The sequence below is a fragment of the Canis aureus genome, chromosome 23 (assembly GCF_053574225.1).
Source record: "Canis aureus isolate CA01 chromosome 23, VMU_Caureus_v.1.0, whole genome shotgun sequence".
Lineage (NCBI taxonomy): Eukaryota > Metazoa > Chordata > Mammalia > Carnivora > Canidae > Canis > Canis aureus.
The window spans coordinates 2,777,791-2,800,934 of record NC_135633.1 but is presented as its reverse complement, the minus strand read 5'-3'; the positions used below and the strand labels follow the sequence as shown (position 1 = coordinate 2,800,934).

At 46.6% G+C, this 23,144-nt stretch overlaps 1 protein-coding gene across 1 annotated transcript in view; it reads right to left on the bottom strand.

Annotated features, from left to right (window-relative positions):
• LGR4 (leucine rich repeat containing G protein-coupled receptor 4) overlaps nt 1-22,717 on the bottom strand; it is a 99,463-nt gene extending 76,746 nt beyond the window's left edge. The window contains exon 1 of the mRNA XM_077866158.1: nt 22,518-22,717. Coding sequence (XP_077722284.1) covers nt 22,518-22,702 — 185 coding nt within the window. The 5' untranslated portion in view covers nt 22,703-22,717. The remainder of the gene's footprint in view (nt 1-22,517) is intronic.
• Nucleotides 22,718-23,144: the final 427 nt, after the last annotated feature.

Here is a 23,144-nt window from a genome sequence, read left to right as displayed (position 1 = left end):
GTGACACGGAGCCCCGCTTGGGTCTCCGCACTCAGCAGGGAGCCTGCTCCAGAATCTGTCTCCTTCTGGGTGCTGGGCGGCTCAGCCGGTTAGGCGGTTAGGCATCTGCTTTCAGCTCAGGTCCTGATCTCACAGACTCAGGGCTCAGCAGGGAGTCTGCTTCTACCTCTCCCTCTGCCCCTCCCAACCCCCCTCTCTCGCTCTCTTAAAAAAAAAAAAAGGCATGTTTCATGCCAAGCACAAATATAGGCAAGGGAATAGCTAAAGACATGTTGGATGAGATCTGATTCCCGCCCTCAAAAAGCTTACCAGCAATTCTGAGCATGCGGCACTAGAAATATAGGACCATTACATCCATGGCTGATTGTGTTTCACAACGTGCATTTTCTCAACAGTATATTAAACCATCAAATATTTTATTTTTTTTAATTTTTATTTATTTATGATAGTCACACAGAGAGAGAGAGAGAGAGAGAGGCGGAGACATAGGCAGAGGGAGAAGCAGGCTCCATGCACCAGGAGCCCGATATGGGATTCAATCCCGGGTCTCCAGGATCGCGCCCTGGGCCAAAGGCAGACGCTAAACCGCTGCGCCACCCAGGGATCCCTAAACCATCAAATATTTTAAAGACTATGTACAACCAATGTGGCTCATTTAGCTAAAGGAAGTAAGAGTTTAAGGATGTTATATTTTATAGACCTCGATGAACCCTGTAACGCTTACTACTGCTCCATGTTAATATAGCGCAAGCGATGGTTACAGGTCCATGCCCTCTGGTTCTGGGAGAACAGTTATTGCTGTCTGGAGCACTGTAAGAATCTAAACTACTTACGCATGAAATTTTAAAATCTGGGTCATGAACAAATGTGTAGCAAAATCATTGTTTCCATTATGCTCTTTTCAAAGATTTTATCATGAAGTACAGAAATCACTTGTTTAAAATGTTGCAAACTTAGTTAATTTAATTTAGTTAATGTTGCAAGTTTAGTCAGTTAAGACTGACTTCAACGAAATCACTACTGATTTTAAAAACCCTTACTAAAAAAAAAGATAAAAATAAAAAAAAATACAAACCCTTACTGATTTAAAATAAATTATCCAGAGTTTCAGTTATTCTTTAGTTAAAAAGAAGTCATGGAACCAAAATGATTTTGCTACACACTTGTTCATGACCCAAATCCTTTTGTCATAAAACACTTATTTCATGAGATTCTTAATCTACATCTACTTGCATTTGCCAACATCAAGACAGATTTACTGCATCCCATTCTCTTTAGGGGCGAGTAGCCACAGACCAACAGAAATGGTCTCCTTAAGCCAACAACTGGAGCAAGCCCCCCGAAGACAAGCAGGGACGCGCGGCCTCTTACCTCCTCTCACCAGACTAGATCACCAACAAGCATCCTTTGCCGTCTCTCATGGATATTTCAAATTCAAAAAAAACCAAGAAACCCCACCATGATAAATTTCGGTTGCTTTTCTTATTTTCTTAGTTTTTCTTATTTTCTTATTTTTGCTTTTCTTATTATTTTTCTTATTTTTCCATTTCCATTTAACAAACGGAGGGAGGCTATCTCACCTAGGTGGCAATATCTAATGACTGTAGGTTAACTACGCTGTAACAACAAATCGATCTATGTCAAGAGTCTGATTATCTTCATCCAAGAAAGTGGCATCCATCCTCTTAACAGTGTCCAAATATTTAATTAGCTGTCTGTAAAATAATCAATGCGTACTTAAATATACTGAATCTTCAAACCATCGCTGAGACTTTAAAAAGGATAATATTGAATTTATTATTGTATCAGAATAGAGTTTAACAGAAATCTATTTCGATCATTGTGTGAAATTTTGAAAGTGTCATTTATGAGCGAAATGCTATTACTGGAGATAGTCTTTACAGATATCAAAGGGCAAATCTCTGGATTATGCTGAGTATTTTAAACTCTAAAACTATGGCAGGTAATACATTACGGAAGGGCTTCGATGGTTTCTGTTGTGCATCCCGAACAATTTTTCAACAATTACAACCGTTTCGTTACCTACATCTCTCAAGCGCTCCTTTATTTCTTATGTTAACACAATGAGTTGTTTTCCTAAAAACTGGTCATTTAAGCCAAAAACGTCTTATAAAGCATGGAAATGAAAAGGTGGAACCTGGCTACTACATAAGACACCTCCTGTAGAAACATTTCTAATTAGTGTGATGAATCTGATAGTTTACTTTCTAATGAATCAGCTGTACCTCCAACAACAGAAGGGCACGTAAGTATTTTTATTATAGAATATCCAATTACCCTATGATGCCATTGTTGTTCTAGAACTTCTCTGGGAAACGTGGAGCGGTTAATATTGTTTAAGGAATGCAAAGGGATAGAATTTTAAAGCTGGGTGACAGAGGCTTTAGGAGTAAGGTGCTGAAACTATGCTGTCCCCCTCCGCACCCCCAGGGATTTTAAAAGGAGCCTCAAACTGCCTATAGAGACATGGGAATTTTACTCTACTTGACATAAGGCCCTGGGCAGAATTAATACTTTCAACTTCTCCTGGCAGAGGGTTTTCAATTCCTTGCAGAAAATAGACACTTTCAATTCCACAAACCTCTACTTGGAAAATGAAACAGAATTTCCCGTAATGTTGTTGCCGTGAAATAAAAAATACTCTCACGGAAACTTGTCCTCTCATCTCCACTCCTTGCTGTAGGGCTCCAGATGCAACGCCTATAGCAAAAATCAAAGGGAAACGAAGACCCATCTTTGCCAACCCTGCTTAGACCTTTCCATTTCATCCAGCAGGCCTGATGCTCACGTGGACAGGGACAGTGATCCCTTCTACACCAGGACTGCGTGGGGCTGCCTTGCAAAAACATTTCTTTCAAACACTAAAGCTTTTTTTTGTTTTTTTTTTTTAGAATCTAATGTTATTTCCAAAGTTGGCATAAGTGCTCAGTTAAAATAAGGAAATGTTAAATTGAGAAAGAGAGACCGCAAGAGAACTCTTCAGTGTCGTTCAGTCATGAGCTTGGTTGGCTTCCTGCAACCTCAGGCCCATGTATCACCCCCCTGCTCTAACGAAGAGCATCCCCCAGTCACACTGCGCGAGAACGGAGACCTAAGCCATTACGTCAAAGGTATAAATTATGGCTCAGAGACAGCTCCAGGCACTGCTGGGCATGGAAATGCTTTCTGAGCAACCATGTTGTTCCAAACAAACTAAATGCTTAAGAGGCTAAAGGACAGTGGAGGCAATTATTGGAAGGAAATTTCTCACTAGGCCAGAAAGGAATAATTAAGTCTTTGCACGCTAAATCACATCACTGGGGTTAACAATGAAGTAATCAAGTGTAAATGGTGACAAAGCCCATCTATAGGACTCATGAAAGGAAATTAAGGTTGTGGGTAATCTAGACTATTGTTGTTTAAATACCACAAAAATTAGTCCCTAAAACTTCATTCATGTACCCTCTCTTTACACAAATGTGTGTGCTTTTTGTGGGAGGCAAGAAATTGGTTAATCCAGCAATTAAGGCAAATATACTGAATCATCAGAAGTAAAACACCACTCAGCTACTAATTCACAGGCAGAGATCCAACATCATCCCCATGCTACTTGGACTATACCAAGTGCTCCGAAACCAAATCCCTCAATGGGACAGGCATCGGGGCTTTACTCCAATATATGGCTAAAACCACTTAAATGATAAACCCAATGCATACTTTCTATCTTATCTTACACTTTTCTAAGCTGCAGGTCATAGAAGAGAATTCTCTCTCTCTCACACACACACACACACACACACACACACACGGAGGGGACTTAAGGAAGCTGGGGCGAAAGATGGCACATGCATAATGTCCCAACAACTGCTCAATAGCAATTAAAACTGGCTGTGTTCTAAGGGAGCAAAATAATGTTGACCTAAAAGCCAAAAAGTCTGGATTCACTTGCCATTTGCAACAACGTAGATGGAACTAGAGGGTATTATGCTAAGTGAAATAAGTCAGTCAGAGAAAGACAAATACCATATGATTTCACTCATATGTGGAATTTCAGAAAACAGATGAACATATGGAAAGGGGGAAAAGAAAAAAAAAAGGAGAGAAGGAAACAAGCCATAAGAGACTCTTAAGGATAGAGAACAAACTGAGGGTTCACGGCGGGAGGTGGGTGGGGGTGGGCTAGATGGGGTGGGTGTTAAGGAGGGCACTTGTGATGAGCGCTGGCTGCTGTAGGTTAGTGACGAATCCCTGAGTTCCACCCCTGAAGCCAGTACTGCATGTCTGTTCACTGACAAAACTTAAAAATAAACATATAAAAAATCTAGATTCAGAGTTTTTATTCTGCAACCTCAGTTTATCGTCTCACTTCAGAGACTCCGTTTTCCCCTGTTATTTAAGGAGTGAGGCCGGGGGCCCCTGGGGGGCTCAGTGGTTGAGCATCTGCCTTCAGGTCCCGGGATCGAGTCCCAGGTCGGGCTCCCCACAGGGAGCCTGCTTCTCCCTCTGCCTATGCCTCTGCCTCTCTCTGTGTCTCTCATGAATAAATAAATAAAATCTTTAAAAAAAAAAAATGAGTGAGGCCAAGACAAAGATTTCTCAAGACCTAAATTGATTTGGTGTATCTGTTGTTGTTATTGTTATTTTTAAAGATTTTATCTGAGAGAGAGAGGGCGAGCACATGTGCACAAGTGGGGGAGGGGGGGAGAAGCGGACTCCCCACTGAGCTGAGAGCCTGACTCAGCTGCTCCCAGGGCCCTGAGATCATGACTTGAGCCAAAGGTAGATGCTTAACCGACTGAGCCACCCAGGCACCCTGTTGCTGTTTTTAAACGCCTTCAGACTCATCAAAATTTACAAAACCAGTACAGAGTTCCTGTGCATCTTTGAGCCAGCTTTTCCGAACGGCAGCATCTTACATAAGCATAATACATTAGCTAAACCAGGAAATTTACTTTGGTTCACTATTAACTACTGACCCTACTCAGATTTCACCACTTTTTACGTGCACTCATTTCTTAATCACACGTACGGATTCACGCGGTCACCACTATAATCACAAGGAACCGCTCCACTGCCACAACGGCAACGCGGGCATATGGCTCTACCTGAAATGAAGCCCTGGGTGGAATGAATGCCTCCAATTCCTCCCGGCAGAATGTTTTCGATTCCTCGAAGAAAACAGACACTTTCAATTCCACAAACTTCCACTTGGAAAAGGAAATAGAACTTCCCATCATGTGCTGCCGTGAAATCAAAAAAAAAAAAAAAATACTCTCAGGGAACATGTTGTCCCCCCCTCCGTTCCTTGCTGTAGGCTGCAGATCTACTGTACCTACATAAAAACGAAGCAAAATGAAACAGAGACACGCCTTTGCCATTGCTCCTGCACCACTCCCTCCTGCTCCCGCTTTAGGTCACACCGCTGCCCTCCCACCTCTAACCCTAGCAACCCCTGACCTTTCTCCATTTATAGAATTTTGTCATTTCTATAGTGTTTTAAATGAAAACATTCAGCATATGCAACCTACTGAGATTGGCTTTTCCACTCAGCGTAAGATCTTTGCAATCCACCCCCAAGAGCCTTGTAATCTACCCCCAAGAGCCTTGCAATCTACCCATAAGATCCTTGCAATCTACCCCCAAGAGCCTTGTAATCTACCCATAAGATCCTTGCAATCTACCCATAAGATCCTTGCAATCTACCCCCAAGAGCCTTGTAATCTACCCCCAAGAGCCTTGTAATCTACCCATAAAATCCTTGTAATCTACCCATAAAATCCTTGCAATCTACCCCGAAGAGCCTTGTAATCTACCCATAAGATCCTTGCAATCTACCCATAAGATCCTTGTAATCTACCCCCAAGAGCCTTGTAATCTACCCATAAAATCCTTGTAATCTACCCATAAAATCCTTGCAATCTACCCCCAAGAGCCTTGTAATATATCCATAAGATCCTTGCAATCCATCCCCAAGAGCCTTGCAATCTACCCCCAAGGGCCTTGCAATCTACCCACAATATCCTTGCAATCTACTCCTAAGAGCCTTGTAATCTACCCATAAGATCCTTGCAATCTACCCCCAAGAGCCTTGTAATCTATCCATAAAATCCTTGCAATCCATCCCCAAGAGCCTTGCAATCTACCCCCAAAAGCCTTGTAATCTACCCATAAGATCCTTGCAATCTACCCCCCAAGAGCCTTGTAATCTATCCATAAGATCTTTGCAATCCATCCCCAAGAGCCTTGCAATCTACCCCCAAAAGCCTTGTAATCTACCCATAAGATCCTTGCAATCTACCCCCCAAGAGCCTTGTAATCTACCCATAAGATCCTTGCAATCTACCCCCAAGAGCCTTGTAATCTACCCATAAGATCCTTGCAATCTATCCATGGCATGACGCAATAATCTCATTTTTTACCGCTGTGTACTATTCCATGGCATTGATATACCAGTTGATGATGGCATATCGATTTTATTCTTTTTGTGTTTTAATCATCACGATGGGGTGAGGAGGAACTTTTATGTCTTGTTTTGCCATTGCTTAAGATGGTTCACATTCCAATAAATGGCATCTTAATCAGTAATTATCTTAATCATCCCGTTCAAGCCTTCTCTGACGGCCCTACTTAAATAGCGAGTCCCCTTCACCCCCCGTTATTTTTTTCACAGTACTTAATACTACCTGACCTCAGGTTTATCGTATTTATCCCTTAACGGTCCACCACCACTATCCCATCCCAAGCTAGGTAAATTACATGAGGGCAGGTGTGCGGTCTCATCACTGTCTCCAGCACCAAGAACAGTTCCTAACACATGAAGCACTCAGTCAAGGTTAAATTAATTAATTTTTTGAATATTGACTTATCTCAATAATTACCATTTTAAAGTTGAAAGACCACTGATCTCATGAGCCATTACACAAATAGTGGGTCTCAAAAAACAGTGTTGAACTGGTAAAATTACTTGTATGAAACCTTTTAATTCACCTCCACAAAACAACCATCTCCTACAATTTCAACAAAGTACTGGACCCATGAAAGACCGTACAAAAACACAAGGAAAGAGCACAGAAAATTTTACATTTGCCAAGTGCAAGCCACAAGCAACTCAAGTCAAAAGTCTTTTTAAATGTTAAATGTTTAGGGCCACCTGAGGGGCTCAGTGATTAAGCATCTGCCTTTGGCTCAGGGTGTGACCCCCGGGGGCCTGGGATCCAGTCCGCATCAGGCTTCCTGCATGGAGCCTGCTTCTCCCTCTGCCTCGGTCTCTGCCTCTCTCTCTCTCTCTCTCTCTCTCTCTGTCGCTCATGAATAAATAAATAAAATCTTTACAAATAAAAAGTAAATGCTAAAGGTTTATATATTCAAAGAAAAGACCGTCTTTCGTGTTAATGTGCTTTATTTTGTTAATTTTGTACTTTGTTTTAACATACCCCGGAGGGTTACCAAGTTCTAGGTAAGTCATACAATTAAATATAAGTGGACTTCTGCTCTGTTACACAAAGAATTTAAATGAGATCAACTGTCTTCAACTGGTCTTTTTTTTTTTTTTAAAGATTTTATTTAGGGATCCCTGGGTGGCGCAGCGGTTTGGCGCCTGCCTTTGGCCTAGGGCGCGATCCTGGAGACCCAGGATCAAATCCCACATCGGGCTCCCGGTGCATGGAGCCTGCTTCTCCCTCTGCCTGTGTCTCTGCCTCTCTCTCTCTCTGTGACTATCATAAATAAATAAAAATTAAAAAAAAAAAAAAAAAGATTTTATTTACTTGCGAGAGCAAGCAGCACGCACAAGCAGGGGGAGGGGCAGAGGGAGAATCAGACTGCCAGGGGAGCAGGGAGCCTGACACCCTGGCTCTTGGTCCCAGGACCCCAGGATCATGACCTGAGCCAAAGGCAGACGCTCAACCAACTGAGCCACCCAGGGGCTCCTGTTCTCGATTAGTCTTAAAAGAAGTAGACTGAGGAGGGAGAGTCTGAAAAACATATGCAAGCATTTGGTGTGACGATTTACGTAACTGAAAGGTTTAGCAAGTAATAAATAGGTATGGAGCCTATAAACATGTAAATGTATGTCCTGGGATTGGGGAAGAGATGGACTTTTTGTTTCCTAAATCGAAAGAAAGACCTCGCCTCTTTGCTGAGTGGCCCATCACACACAGAAGCGCGTTAGCACCACTGTAGCGATGACCCGTAAGATCTGGAAGGGTGCACGTCTATATTCCCAGGGGCTGAGAACACTTCAGGCTGAGAACAAACCACACCTAACTTCTCCAGACCTAATTCGTCATCTGTAAAATGGGCAGTTCATGATATCCTTGACACACAAGACGGATGGATGCCTACATCCAGAAGGAACACCAAAGAACACTAGCATACAACCCACTTGACCGCATAATCCCGCTCTGAAAAACTGAGATCCAATAATACCTCATCTACAAAACCCTGTTCGTGACCTGTGTGCCCTCTCTCCTGCAGTTTCTTCATCTCTAAAATGGAGCGAGCAACAGCGTGTGCTTTAGAGGGCCATTAAGAATATCCATAAAAACAAAAATAAAAACATTTCTTAAAAGCATTCAACAGATAGCATGTAAAGCACTTCCCATAGAATACCTGGTAACTCAATAGCATTTATTATTATTAGCATCGAAGTTAATAACAAGATGACAATGACGGTTTATCTGAATGGAAAGACAGATCACAAGGAAGACCAAGACCACACTGTGAATGGAATGAAAAAGGGAAAAAATGCTTCCAAGAGAAAACCTTTAGAGTCACCAAATAACTGTCCGGCGTGGGGCTGGCCGTCACCCCATTCAAAGTCAAAACTGTGGCCACAGAGTCCATCATGAGCAGCCCTGCTGGTAAAGAAAAGGGCACAGAGATCCAAAGAGGAGCCCATCCAGTCTGTAAAATATTAACAGCTTAATAAACATCAGCTCACACAATCAACAAACACAGTGTTCAAGTCAACTAAAGAGTACCAACTAAATTAATACCAAGTTGACTAAATGAAATGCCTCGGGGGGAAAAAGGCTCATGGGTGATTCACTTTTATGCTGACTTCCCTATAAAAACATCTTCAACAGGAGAGGCAGGAAATTCCAGTGAGTGCAGGGGAGCACTATATGGAAACCATCATAGTGCACACTTCACTTTTTCATTTACTCCAGGGTTTTGGTTCAAAGCAGCATATTCAGAAATTTGTGCTTTAAGAAGCAGAAAAGTGAGCATGCTAATGGATCCTCATAGGCCATGTAAGCGGACGCCACAGAAGAAAGAAAAGGTAAGCCAAAATGCACACAACTGCTATTTATTTTGCTGACATAGAAAAACACCATCAACAGAGAAAATGCGAAAGCTTTTAAACGAATAAGTACAAAAAGCAGAGATGGAGATGTACTTTTCAAAAAAAAAAAAAAAATTCTGCCCTGAGTAAAAGGTAATTTTATGCAGTAAATAGTATTTTTTGTAAGCTTCTCCTAAATCAACTCCGTCTCCCACTATCCATACACACGTGGATGCTTTTGCTGGATGCTTTCCCTTCCTTCCGATCTGATCCTTCCCCCCCTGTGAAAACCTGTAGCTTCGCCCCATTTTGCTTCTCTTTTTACCTTCCCCTCTCCTAGTAAACTTGTCAACTAGCCAAGCAAACTGCAGGAGGCACAAACAAAAAGCCAACACCTGAGCTCCACAAACTCCCACCCACGAGCTGTGGGACGCTGGAGCACGTCACTGAGCCCTTTCACATCTCCGTATACGCAGCTCTCAGGCGGGATCCACGCCAGGGGCCTGGAATGATCACCCCGGAAATTATACTTCACACGTGGAACATGCCCGATACACAAGGAAGCCCAGCAATTCCTCACCAAATTCCCATTTTTTGAGTCAGACTTTTCCAAACATGGACATGCTAAAAAATGCAAACTTTCGTCACCATGAGCACAGCGCTCCACGTCGGGGGCATTTCTCCGCAAGGCCTCCACCGGGGGAAGCACAGCAGCTGTCGGATACCAAGAAGGGAGCCAAGGATTCTCCTCCGGGGCACCTGGCTGGCTAGGTCGGTGCCTGGTCTTGGAGTTTTGAGCTCAAGCCCCACGTCGGGAGGAGAGCTTACTTTAAAAAATTACAATAATAATTCTACTCCTTTAAAACTTACAGGCATTTAAACAAATTCGGTTTTTAACACCTTTTGCTATTATTTCATACATATCACACTAACAATAGGTTGAAACCGTAAGTAATTAGTAATATCAAACCTTGCTCCAGCTCTAAGTCATCAACACCTAGGCCAACATTTTATTAACATACACTTACCCTCTGACCCAGGATCTCACTCCTAGGTATTTACAAAAGTGAAACAAAAACCTATGTTCACACGAAATCTCTATGTGAATATTAATATTGGCTTTATTTATAATTGCCCAAAACTAGGGACGCCTGGGTGGCTCAGTGGTTGAGCATCTGCCTTCAGCCCAGGGTGTGACCCCAGGGTCCTGGGATCGAGTCCCACGTCGGGCTCCCTGCAGGGGAGCTTCTCCCTCTGCCTGTGTCTCTCGTGAATAAATAAATTAATTAATTAAATATTTTTAAAAATAATAATTGCCAAAAACTAGAAAACAAAGCAAGTGTTTCTCAAATGGGGAATGGGCAAATAAATTGTGGCACGGCTGTATCATGGAATGCTGCTCAGCGATGAAAAGGACTATTACATAATAGCATATGTCCCACACGGTGCAATCTTAAAAGCACCATGGTAAGGAAAGGAAGCCAGACACACAAGACTACATCCTGTTTCACTCAATCTATAGGACATTCTGATAAATGCAAAACAATGTAAGAGCCCAAGGTAGAAAACAGTTCACCAGCTGCCAAGGGCTAGGCGAGGGGAGGATGACCAAGGACATGGATGGAGAGGAGGAATGGAAATGTTCCAGATCTTGACTGTGATAGTGCTTACGTTACTTTGTGCGCTTCAATATTAGCAGAGCTGTACACTAAAAAAGGGTATATACTGGGGCCCCTGGGTGGCTCAGCGGTTGAGCATCTGCCTTCACCCCACGGGGTGACCCCGGGGTCCTGGGATCGAGTCCCGCATCAGGCTCCCTGCATGGAGCCTGCTTCTCCCTCTGCCTGTGTCTCTGCCTCTCTCTCTCTGTGTGTCTCTCATGAATAAATAAATAAAATCTTAAAAAAAAAAAAAAAAAGAGAGTGCATTTTAAAATTGAGAGATTTGGGAGACTTTTCCTATGAATTCAAAGTTATGAAAAGTGAGTTAAATAGTCAAAGAAGGAAGATGAAACACCGATGATCAAACTAATTTTTTATGATAAAAACAGGAAGGCACTAAAAGAAAAGGGAGGACCTCAAAAAGACTCACTTGTGAAGAGCCATGAAACCTAAGGTTTTGAAAATGTAACCTTCCTAGAGACAAATAAAATGTAAAGATAAATCAAGACTACGATGATCAAGAACTAAAGGAATTACACTTAATAAGAAAATGTGAAAGGCAATGATTGCTCTTAGCACATTGTTTTTACAGCTAATGTTCAGTAATGACACCAAGAACCATCAGAAATACCTTCTAGATAAGATGCACGTTGACATTTAAGTATTTGGCTCTATCTGGGATAATACAGGAGCCCATTTCCTTTTCGGTAAATCAACTCCTGTCAAAACCAGCCCACATGTCTGAGAAACAATGAAACTAGAATTTCAGGCTGGGGTAACTTGGTTGGAAAGGACCCTGACGATATATATGGCATTATCTCCACCAAAGTCATGCATCTTCTCATCCTGAGACGTCACAGGCTTTAGTTTTTCCTCCTTCCGGAATGCCACCTTGGCCAGGGTGGTGCCAAGGGCAAACTCCTTTAACAAAGAAGACCTGAAAAAGACAACAGTGGATTCACCCGTTTTTCACGTTCTCAGCCTCTCCTGCCACACCTGCGGGCCCACACCAGGCCTCTGCGCCCTGGACCCAGATGCCACAAGGCAGAGCCGCCAACGCCGGACAGAGTGCCCGGTGGAAGGCCGGTCCTAGGCGCAGAAGCCCCGGGGGCTGCCGAGCGTGGTTACTAGAAAGTGCTCCTTTGGGCTGGAGCTGACAAGAAGGCACACGCGGAGGCAGACGGTCCTCGAGGCCCGCTCCACTGGGAACCGAGCCCGCGTGCCCAGCACGCGCATCCATCGCGGACACAGCATCCACATGTCCTGCACTCACACTCACCCGCGGCCACGCAAGTTCCCCCGGGGAAATCCGTGATCGAGTCGGAAACCCACCACGGAACCAGCTCACACAACCTTCATTCACGCTGGTGTTAGAAACTGATTTATCCGAAACACAAGATTCGCCTTTCTAGAATGCAACAGGGCTTTGGAAAGCACAGTCGGCCGGCTGGCAGCACATCCCGCGGGGAGCACACGACGTGCCAGGCTGCCGTGAAGCACGAAGCCTTCTGCTGCACGCCCTCACGGCCCCAGACTGTTCGCGAAGGACAGGAATGAAATATTCCATATGTTTTCTTTGTCAGTGACACGGCTATTGAAAGCAAGGCCACGGCAGTCTCCCCGCGGCGGGCCTGGGTCAAGCTATTCATGTGTAACCAGGCAGATGTCAAGATGGTAATGGGAAAAACATCTCAAACATTTTTTTTTTGTTTAAAGAAAGAGAGACCCAGGGTAGAAAATGCACAACTGTATTGGAGACACTCGGCCCATCTAAAGCGGCCGTGAGCGCCGCTACCCGCTGGAGCCGCCGTTGGGGCTTTATCGTTCGCTCTCAAATCAGGTCTCGGTCAAAGCCCAGGAAAGTTCTTAAAGTTCCTGAGAATGATCTGACTGTGCTTATTAGCAAGAATGCTGCGTAACTTCTTAAAAATACAGAAGATCTTAAAGAATGGACTTCAGTTCCCAAATTATCCACAAAACTTGAGCATTAATCTCAAATGCAAAAAAAAAAAAAAAAAGACAGAGGTATCTAAATATCCAATAAAATATCTTCTTTTTTAAATTTATTTATTCGTGAGAGACACACACACACAGAGAGAGAGAGAGAGAGGCAGAGACAAGGCAGAGGGAGAAGCAGGCTCCATGCACCGGGAGCCCGACGTGGGACTCGATCCTGGGTCTCCAGGATCAGGCCCTGGGCTGAAGGCAGGCGCTAAACCACTGAGCCATTCGGGCTGCCCTAAAACACCATTTTTAAAGTACTTAAAAAGTTGTCTCATAATCTGAATATTTCTAGAAATGAAGTGATATGGAGAAACAAGAACGCGCCTAAACTGTCAATCACGAGAGTCAATCTTACATCCCCAAAATGGGGAAGGCTCCGAGAAAGTAGGGCAGGCAGTCGTTGGCATGAGGCTTAATGAGAATCCCCACTGTTCCAAAGGCTGGAAGGAGAGAATTCGTACCTTAAGATCACACTGACGGGGAGCCTGGGTGGATCCACCGGTCGAGCACCCGACCCTTGGCTTTGGCTCAGGCGGTGATCTCTGGGTCCTGAGATCGAGCCCCTCCTCAGGCTCAGCACGGAGTCTGCTTGGGATTCTCTCCCCGTCTCCCTCTGCGCCTCTCCATCCCCAAACAAAATAAGACATTCTTAAAGATCACCCTGCCGCTGCCTAAGGTCGCACGCCTGTTTGCTCTGGGCAGACCCGCCGTGTGCCCTGTCAGGGCAGCACCCTTGCCCTTGACCAGCCGCCTCAGGAAGACACGGCCAACCGCAGAGATGCAGGATGCAGAGAGCAAACGCAATTTCCCCTGAGCTCCCTCCTCCGCAGAAACTGTAACTGCCCCCCCCACCCCCGGGCTTTCCTGGTAAAAGGGGAATAGCCCCTCCTTTGAGAAGGTATTTTGGCGAGAGTGTATATACTACTCTTTCATGGGTTTCTGAATGAAAAAAATCTGCCAGCTAAGTAGACTGTTTGCTATTAGCACAAGGGCTCACTTGTCAAGTCGACAACAGGCTTTGGACCTGGCATACATTCCAGGAACCAGAGAAACAGGCTTCACACACACACACAACTGCTTAATCACTCCCGAAAGAAATGACCACCAGTTGGGTCCTTGCTGTCACTCAAACGGGTCATGCTGCGGTTTCCTAGGTGTGACCCTCAGGGACAAAGTAAAGTCACCTCTTTTTGCAGATGGAAAAGCCAATGTTCAAAGTGCTTACATTACAGTGTGGTGCCCACACTGATTTGGGAACTCAGGGGGTCTTGAGTCTTTGGGCCGGACTCTCAAAAACAAGACCATTTTGGAAGGCCTGCTCCTAAAGATAGGCCTATAAAAAAAAAGACTCGAGAATAGCGACAGAAAAGCTGGATTACGTGACCATGGACTCAAAGTGACCTTGAAAAGAACAGAAGGCCAACAAGAAAATCTTTCTTTGTTACAAAGATAGGAAAAATGTTAAGATTTAAAAAAAAAAAAAAAAACTAATCAAATGAGATGAACTAGTAGAAGCAGCACAGAAAGGATAAAAACTGAGATCGTGAGAAACTGCTAAATATCAGCAAAAACACAATGTCTAGTTCTGAAAACATGATACTAAGGTATTTGAAGTGGATTAAATTTACTTGATAGTCCCTTAATTTTTTTTTTTTTTAAGTTGTATTTATTTGAGAGAGCGGGCGAGCGCAAGCAAGGAGGAGGGACAGAGGGAGAAGCGGGCTCCCCACTGAGCATGGAGCCTGACGTGGGACTGGATCCCAGGCCCAGATCGTGACCTGAGCCGAAGGCAGACGCCCAGTCTACTGAGCCACCCAGGGGCCCCATTCTCTTCATTTTGATCATATTTTGTAAGAATTCTGTGTATGCTTCCATTTATGTGAAGAAAGGAGAACCTGCAGAGGATCAAAGGGCAATTATCACTTTGGAAAATGCAAAGACTACGTGAATCAAGTGCCGAAAACACCAGAACGTATGAACAGTCCTCAAGAACATCGAGAAACTGAAAGGTCAGTCGACATAGTTCTCTCTCCCTCCAACTCCAAAAAGGCTTGGCAGGCTTCATTTTTTATTTTTTTAAGCAAACTCTATGCCCAACATGGGGCTTAAACTCCCCACCCTGAGGTCAAGGGTCGCACGGTTGGCCAACTGGGCCAGGCTGGTCCCCCAAGAGTTGGCCGACTTCAGAACAGAGATCCTCCAGTATAAATTACTCAAGAAGAGCACGTGACCTTTTCCGGAGAATTCCCCCACAGAGAAGCAGCCCTCCGGGATGGCTCCCACACAAGCAGGGTGACGCTCTAGGAACAGAGCAGTGGCCACCGGGCTCCTCTCTCCTGGGCAAATCCTGTCTGCCAAGCCCTTCTTGGATAACCCACATGGTTTCTCCAAGGCCCTCTTGACATTTTCTCTTAGGAAAATGGGGAAAACCCAGAAGTCAATCAACAACACAGCCCAATCCCTAGAGTTTCTGAGTAAAGATAGCCCACTTGGAAGCGAACGCCCTAGCCTGCACCTTTAAAACGGGAATCATGGGGCACCTGAGTGACTCAGTCGGTTAAGCATCAAACTCTTGATTTTGGCTCTGGTCATGATCTCAGTCATGATTTTGGGGTCACAGGGTTGTGAGATCCAGCCCCCCATCGGGTACTCTGCTTGCGAATCTCTCCTTGACATTCATTCTCTCTCTCTCTCTCTCTCTCTCTCTCTTCCCTTCTCTGTGCTCCACACACCCCCAGCCCCCACCCTGTGCTTGAGCTCTCTCTCTCTCTTTCACACACAAATAAAAAGTAAATCTTTACAAATAACAAGAACCATGATGAAAGTGAGAATTGGCACATCCACCTATCTCCCTAGGAAAGCAGTTGTAATCAAGTTCAGGGAGGCTTTGATGTCACCCACATGTACTAAGTCACCGCCTGCAGCTCACACTAGGAACGACCTGTAGGAACTTCACAGCCTGAGGGGGAATGGGGAAGTGGGACCCAAGTAAACTGGGCTCATTCCTTGGCCCCGCCTAGTACAGCTCCAAGATAAAGTTACCATCCCCCAGCCAAATTTATGTCCCTCTTCTCGGAGGGAAAATTTCCCCAAATAAAACCTTAAAAATGTACAGGACTGGGGAAATTTTAATTCCTGAATTTTCTGTGTGAGGTTCTGAAATCTGATTCAAGCATCAAAAATATTTTATTGTCAGCGTACACTAAGATTTCCATTCGTTCAATGGTCAACTTTATGTTTATATGTAAGACTCTGTTAAAAGAAAAAAAAAAAAGGCTACATTCCATTGTAAAAATAGAGGAAAAGAAAAAACTAGCTAAAGGGGCTTATATAACCTTTCATTTCTCTTGATTTCTAATACTCAAATACAAATTAAATATAAAGGATAAAGCATCATTAAATAAGTTGAAATATATTAGATATGCCTCCCCCCACCCCCTCACCCCACACACACACACACGTTTCTCACTCGAACAGACATCAGACCAGCCTGGGATCTAAATGGCCCAGCTGCCTCCCAAAATATCTATGGTTTATATTTCCATACAAGGCTATTCTTATATTCTTATGGGCCAACATGTTGCCACAGGGAGGAGAGGGGGGTGATTCAATGCTTTCCCTGTATGGCCTTTCGGTACAGAAAAGCTGGGAAAACCAGAAAAATACATTTTTTAAAGATGTTCGCTTCTTGGACCTGGACTGTTGGAAGGGCAGTCCTGAACCTCGACCACTTGCATCTCAAAAAAGAGATGCCCAATGCCAAACCTTGCTGCCGGCTTAGTGCAGAGCCAGAGGACCTGGCTACCGTGTTCAGCAATTAAAATATATAATGGTATCAAAACAAGCTTTAGAGGGTATAAACAACCAAGCCAAACATTCAGAGTTTTAACTGCTTGTACATGACACAACACACCTCGCGACACTTTAAGAACCTTGCTAAAAAAACAATGCCAGCCATATGCAGTGTTTAAGAACAAATACTTGGTTGGGGGCACACACCTGGGTGGCAGGTACCTTTGGCTCAGGTCATGATCCTGGGGTCCTGGGACAGAGCCCGCACAGGGAGGGAGTCTGCGTCTCTCTCTACCCCTCACCCAGCTCTCTCTCGATCTAATAAATAAATTAATTAAAAAAAAAAAAAAAGGAACAAGTATCTGTGGAGGGAGTGAATCCAGCGTACACTACTACATAATTACGTCTTGCCATTTAAAAGGGGTATTTGAGTACTAACTTGCTAAAGTCTTCAGAAATTGAGGTTATTAAATGTCTATGAACTATAAAATCATGATCTGTCTCTTGCTAAGACTGATTTCTAAACTCATTTTGGAACTCACCCAATTTCAGACCATAAAGGTGCTACGTGGCCTTCAGTTTGACCATCAAGAATTCAACACAAAAGGAACGCCTAGAAAGGCAGATAAATCGGACACTCTTCCTGTAAGAGTACTGATTTGCTAAATGCCCTAGTATTTTCCTTTTATTCTCCGGCAGAACTTAAAAACGAAGCTCTGAAAAGAAAACTACAGTTCACTTAACAAAGCTAGGGAGGGAAAGGAAAAAGTCATCCATAGTCTTTCATATATAAGAAAAGCTGCTGGCATTGCCAAAACCCTAAGCTGCCCGAGACAGTTAAGGCGAGCTGGCTAACACCTTCCTAAAGCCAAAACCTTGAGATCTAGCTTAGAAAATTAAAAGAGCAAAGCTGTCTTATCAAGAACACTGGGTTATAATAGTCACATTTTTTAGAGTGAAAGGCACATCTGGCAGGGTTTAACTTTTAACCCAAGTACACCAACAAATAGTGCACTTTTATGGAAATTTGTATATTTTTTATAGAGAAACAGTGACAGCCAGTCTTAGGAAAAAATTTCAATAAATCACCAAAGGATTCTAGAACCTTACCTGCTTAACCGTTTACACAGGTTCAGAGAAACTCAAAGCAGTGAGGGACATTTGCCATCATCTAACCCAATATCCATCATTTATTGATAAGAAAAAGTGGGAATGAAAGGATAGGCACAAACACGGAGACCAGAAAGCAAAATCCAAACTTGTAGCTGTTGGTACTTTCACTATTTTAAAGATGACTAAAATAAGAATTTGAGAGAGAGAGACTAAAAGAGGCCAAGAAAATGCCTAAACTTGCCTGGATCCACCTACCAGTACAAAACTTTGATCTTCCCTAAGAGATTAAGCTGTCAAACGTTACCTTACAATTCTAAAGGTAAGAGCCAAGGGCCTGGACACTAAATGCTTGTGATACCGTAACTGTCACTAGCATTTAATTCGATTGGAAATCATAAAACATTAGCGGTTATTGCGAAATCTTAAGGAGCCTCGAATAAGAGATTTATGGGTTCAAGTCCTGGGTTTTGTTCAGATCACACCCGGCACACTGCTGCCTTGTGAGGCAGTGAGCTCCCCATTCAATGGAAATATTCCAGTAGAGCTGGACGGCTGGAGAAGTCTCCTGGGTGGGTGACACATTCCATAATTCAGACTATGCTTCCCTTAAGCAACCGAGAGGATGCAAGAAATGTAGAAGAAAAAAAAATCTAATTCAAGAGAAAGGAAACTCTTGGCAGTTAGAGTTGTTTACTTCCTTGTGGTACAGGTGAAGAAACCCAGACCCCGAGGGGTTAAGCATGTCACCCACTCAAGGTCACTTGTGTGATTTATTGACAGGTCAGGAAATCAGCTCTCCAAGTCCCAGCAGAACGCTCTTTCCTTTGTATTTAAAGAGAACCCAGCCAGTAGTTCAGCTGGCTTGTAGAATAAAGGATCTAAACGTAAAGATATGGGACGCCTGGGTGGCTCAGCGGTTTGGCGCCGCCTTCGGCCCAGGGCGTGATCCTGGAGTCCCAGGATCAAGTCCCACGTCGGGCTCCCTGCATGGAGCCTGCTTCTCCCTCTGCCTGTGTCTCTGCCTCGTTCTCTCTCTCTCTCTCTCTCTGGGTCTCTCATGAATAAATAAATAATATCCTTTAAATAAATAAATAAATAAATAAATAAATAAATAAATAAATAAATAAATGTAAAGATATTCAAATATTGGCCTAACTTAGCACAAAATGCACTTGTCTGTGATATTAATGATCTCTAGAAAGACACACTACACACTGACATTGAAACTTGAAGATTCTAATTCAGAAATCAAGAGATGTCAAAATCGTATCCCCAAAAACTGGTGCAGACCCTTAGCCACTGATGACTGACCGGCCAGAGAATACAGCAGAGGGTGAAGGAAGCAGAGGAAAATGCTGGCAAATGATACTATGAAGGGAAGAAAAACGTGTCTGGGGTAGTGAAAAAAATACATCTTGAGGAAGAATCTGAGATGCTGCTTCCAAAAGAAGAAAACAGAAGAGATCATTTTTTAAAAAAGACCTCGGAGCCTCTCGGGCGACCCTCAGTTCTTTACAGAGGGCTCGGCCACCCGCCCCAGTGCACGGGACCCACGCGCGGTGAAGGTGGGAGAGATCATGACTAATTACATGGAAGTGAGGACGTTGAGTAACTTTCTGTACAGTGTCCAAATTACTGAAACAGAATGATTTTCTTTTCCGAGCGTTAAGCCATACCCACAGGAAACAAGCGGGGCTTTCTACCCTAGGAAGCGCCTTAGCTAGTCATGCATTCTGCAACAAGTCTCCATGGCAAATTTCCTAACACACACTTCTAAACACAAAGAACTCCTCCTCCAAGTGAGTGGTAATGAAGAGGCTTGTGCAACCTCACCCAGAACGAAATTCTGTGCTCCTGGGATCTTTGACGAGAGGATCGTGACACGATCGTCACCTTGCCATCCTAAAATTATTAAGAATCATCAAAATCATAGAACTTCTGGAAGCTACAGGCAGGCGGCCTTAGATATAATCTTGTGAATCCAACTACTTCATTTTTCAGACGAGAAAATCGTTAACGCTCCCCTCCGCCCCCCCCCCAATAAAAGGGACAATAACTTGCCCGAGGCCACAAAATTACTTCGTGGCTGGTAAGGACCATGACCACGGCTCAGACCCACCATGGTCTCTATGAAGCCACAGGCACAGCCTGTAATAATTGTAAAACTGGTCATGAGACATGCTCCAGGGTGTGGAGACCTGTGCTCCGGATCCACGGCACCCCACGGCGAGGCAGCAACACACACACCAGGGGCCACGCGTGCACAATCCTCTCCCCCCGCCTCCCCCGCCACTGGGCCTTCATCTCTTTCTCTCAAGACTCTGGGCGCGCAGGTGACCAAGAGTGACCTGTTACCATTACTATAGGAATAACCTTGAATCTCTCTGATAAAATAAACTTTGGAATTTTAATACCAGTGAGATTACTTCCCTTAAAACACCCCAGGGTGGACTGTGACAAGCCAGCGTATTGTGACACAGGACTGAGAACTGCTCTTGCAAAATATAAATAATCAGTACAGGTGCAGCCACCAGTGTGAACACGGGAATCCCGTCAACAATGCTGGGGATTACGTCTGACTCTGCCCCCAGACTCGGATAAAGCAGCTTTCAGCAGGAAACAGACACTGTTGGACTGAACAAGTTTAAACGAGCCTACAGGAGGAGCAGCAGTATCCTCTCTCTGGGGCTTTCTCAAATCTGGACAAAAGACTAAATGCTGAGAATGCTGGATTTGGCAATCCTGTGTGGGAATGGCGTCTGAATTCCAAGCCCCGAGTCTGCCTTCGGTGTGGCCTCCAGTTATTCTCTCTTCACTGCAACGTTTTCAAGGGCCTCCTGTGTACCAGGCCCCGTGGACCCCAAGCTGAGCAAAAGCAAATCTGTGCTCTTGCTCGGTCCCAGGGTCTCCAAGGTGGGATGCAGACATCCCCAGGGGAGCTGAAGAAACCCCATCTACCACTGAGCCAAGAGAAGCAAATAAAAGAACTTTGATTCATCAGCCTCATCTTTTTTGACGTGTATCTGTGTCTGTAGTCTTCCGTGTAACAGGCACGGGTGTGCAGGCTCCGGAAATTAGGAATCGGCGAACAAAAGTCCGGGACCATGGGTCTAGCCCCTTGGTGTGTCACTGTGGCTCACTAAAGCTATAATGGGGCAGCAGGTCAGAAGTACTTGGAACAAGATCCCAGGTGATCCCAAAGCAATCGGAGGGTGCACACCCACGGCCCCTGCCCGGCCTCATCTCGGCTTTGGAGATTCAGCAAACTAGCTGCTTTCTCAAAATGCAAACCCACTGCCCTTGAAACGCCCTTTAGGTGGGGCAGTCCCATAATACATGCTCTTGAGAATGAAGAGTGCTGAGATGCAGTAAGGATCATGGGGATGTCCGCTCGCTGCAGCTGCAGGTCACAGAGAGCACACCTGCTCCCGGCAGCGGGCACTCTAACCTGCAGGGCGCCGACCACGGGTTTCCCAAGCCTCCAACACTGAGTTCTGTTAGGCTCCCAGCGGACACCGTGGCCCTGTACTACCCCCAGCGCATCCTAAAGATGCTCTGCAGACAGGAGCGCGCGGTCATCGACGTGTGGTTATTTCACCGTGGTTTTAGGTATGGGTGTAAAAGAGCCCTTTTAATCACTGGACAAGTCTCCTCATCAAAACCGGAGGAATCGGCTAGACAAGGTCTCTACTCCTGGTCACGACAGTAAAAACATGCTTTTCTAGGACTCGAGAGGCTTGAGGGACGTCAGGTAGAGGCACCTCTTCCTGCATGAATTCCTTAAGCTTCAGGAGACAGGAAGAAACAGCCCGGTCTCCCCTACCCCGTCCTCCCTGCCTCGCTTTTCCCCACTCCCAGTCCCACCTGCCCACTTGCAATGTACCTTCTGGGGGGGGGGGGTAAGTTGCTCTTTGCCGCAAAAGCGATTTTCTTTGGTAAAAAGTCAATTTCACTCTACGGGAGGAGAAGGACTTGAAGCCCCTAAGTGACAGGGGAGGCAGGAAAAATAAAGGGGGGGAGCTGGAGGCCGAGGGTGAGGCAGAGTCGCGGGCCGGGCTGCAGCGCAGCAGAGGGAGGCCTCGGCGCAGCCGCCGGGAGGCGCAGCGAGGCCCGGGCCGCACCGCAAGGACCCGGGCGGCACCGCAAGGACCCGGGCGGCCGGCTGCTCCGGGGGTCCCCGCCTCGGCTGGGGGGTGGGGAGGTCCCTGCACCCAGGACCCTTCGGAAGCCTCCGCTCCCGCGGCGAGGGCTCCGCGGCCCACAGCGCCCGGCCCGCACCTGCCCGCCCGCGGCCCCCAGCGCTGCTTCCCTCTGGGTGGCTCCGCCGAGGCCGCCCCCACCTGCTCGGGCTCCTCCCGCTTCTGGACCTCGGGCCTGGGGGGGCGGGGGGGGCAGGAGCCGGGTCTGGGCCGCCCCCCGCGGTGGAGGCCCCTGCGCCCTGGCCCGAGGGGGCGGCCCGGGGCCACCGGGCGGGGCTCGCCCTGGCGGGGGCAGGTGTCCCCCCGCGGCCGGGTCTGTGAGCCCGCGGCGGGGGGCTCCGGCTTCCTCCTCCCGGGCAGGCGGGGGCGCCGCCCAGCAGCCCCCACGCGGGTGGCCCCGCCCCCGCCCGCAGCGCCCCGTCCCTGCAGCCCCGGCCTCCCGCACCCCGTCCCCGCACTCACAGCGCTTGGGTGAAGGCGCTCAGGCCCTCGGGCACGGCCGTCAGCCCCTTCCCCGAGCAGTCCACCCGACGGTCGCCGTCGCAGCTGCAGGGCGCCGCGCAGAGGGGGGGCGCCGCTCCGCTGGGCTCGGCCGCGCCGCGCAGCCCCAGGGCGAGGAGGCACAGCAGCCCCAGCGGGCCCGGCATCGCGGCGGCGGGGCGGCCGGGCGGGCTCGGGCTCCGGCTGCGGCTGCGGCTCGGGCTGCGGCTCCGGGTGCAGCTCGGGCTCCGGCTCTGGCTGCGGCTCCGGCTGCGGCTCCGGCTCTGGCTGCGGCTCCGGGTGCAGCTCGCGCTCCGGGTGCAGCTCGGGCTGCGGCTGCGGCTCCGGGTGCAGCCCGGGCTCGGCGGGGACTGGGGCTCCGGCGGCGGCTGCAGCCCGGGCTCGGGCCGGGGCGGGCGTGTGGTCGGCGGGCTCAGCGGCCCGCGGCAGCAGCGCAGGGACGCGGCGCTCCGGCGTGCGGCCCCCCCCGCCGCCCCATGGAAGCGCAGACGCAGCCCCGCTCCGCTCCTCCCGCGGCTCAGGCCAGCCGGCCCGGCCGTGCGCAGCCGCGGGCGCCGCGCTCGGCCATGGCTCCCGCCCCGGCCCGGC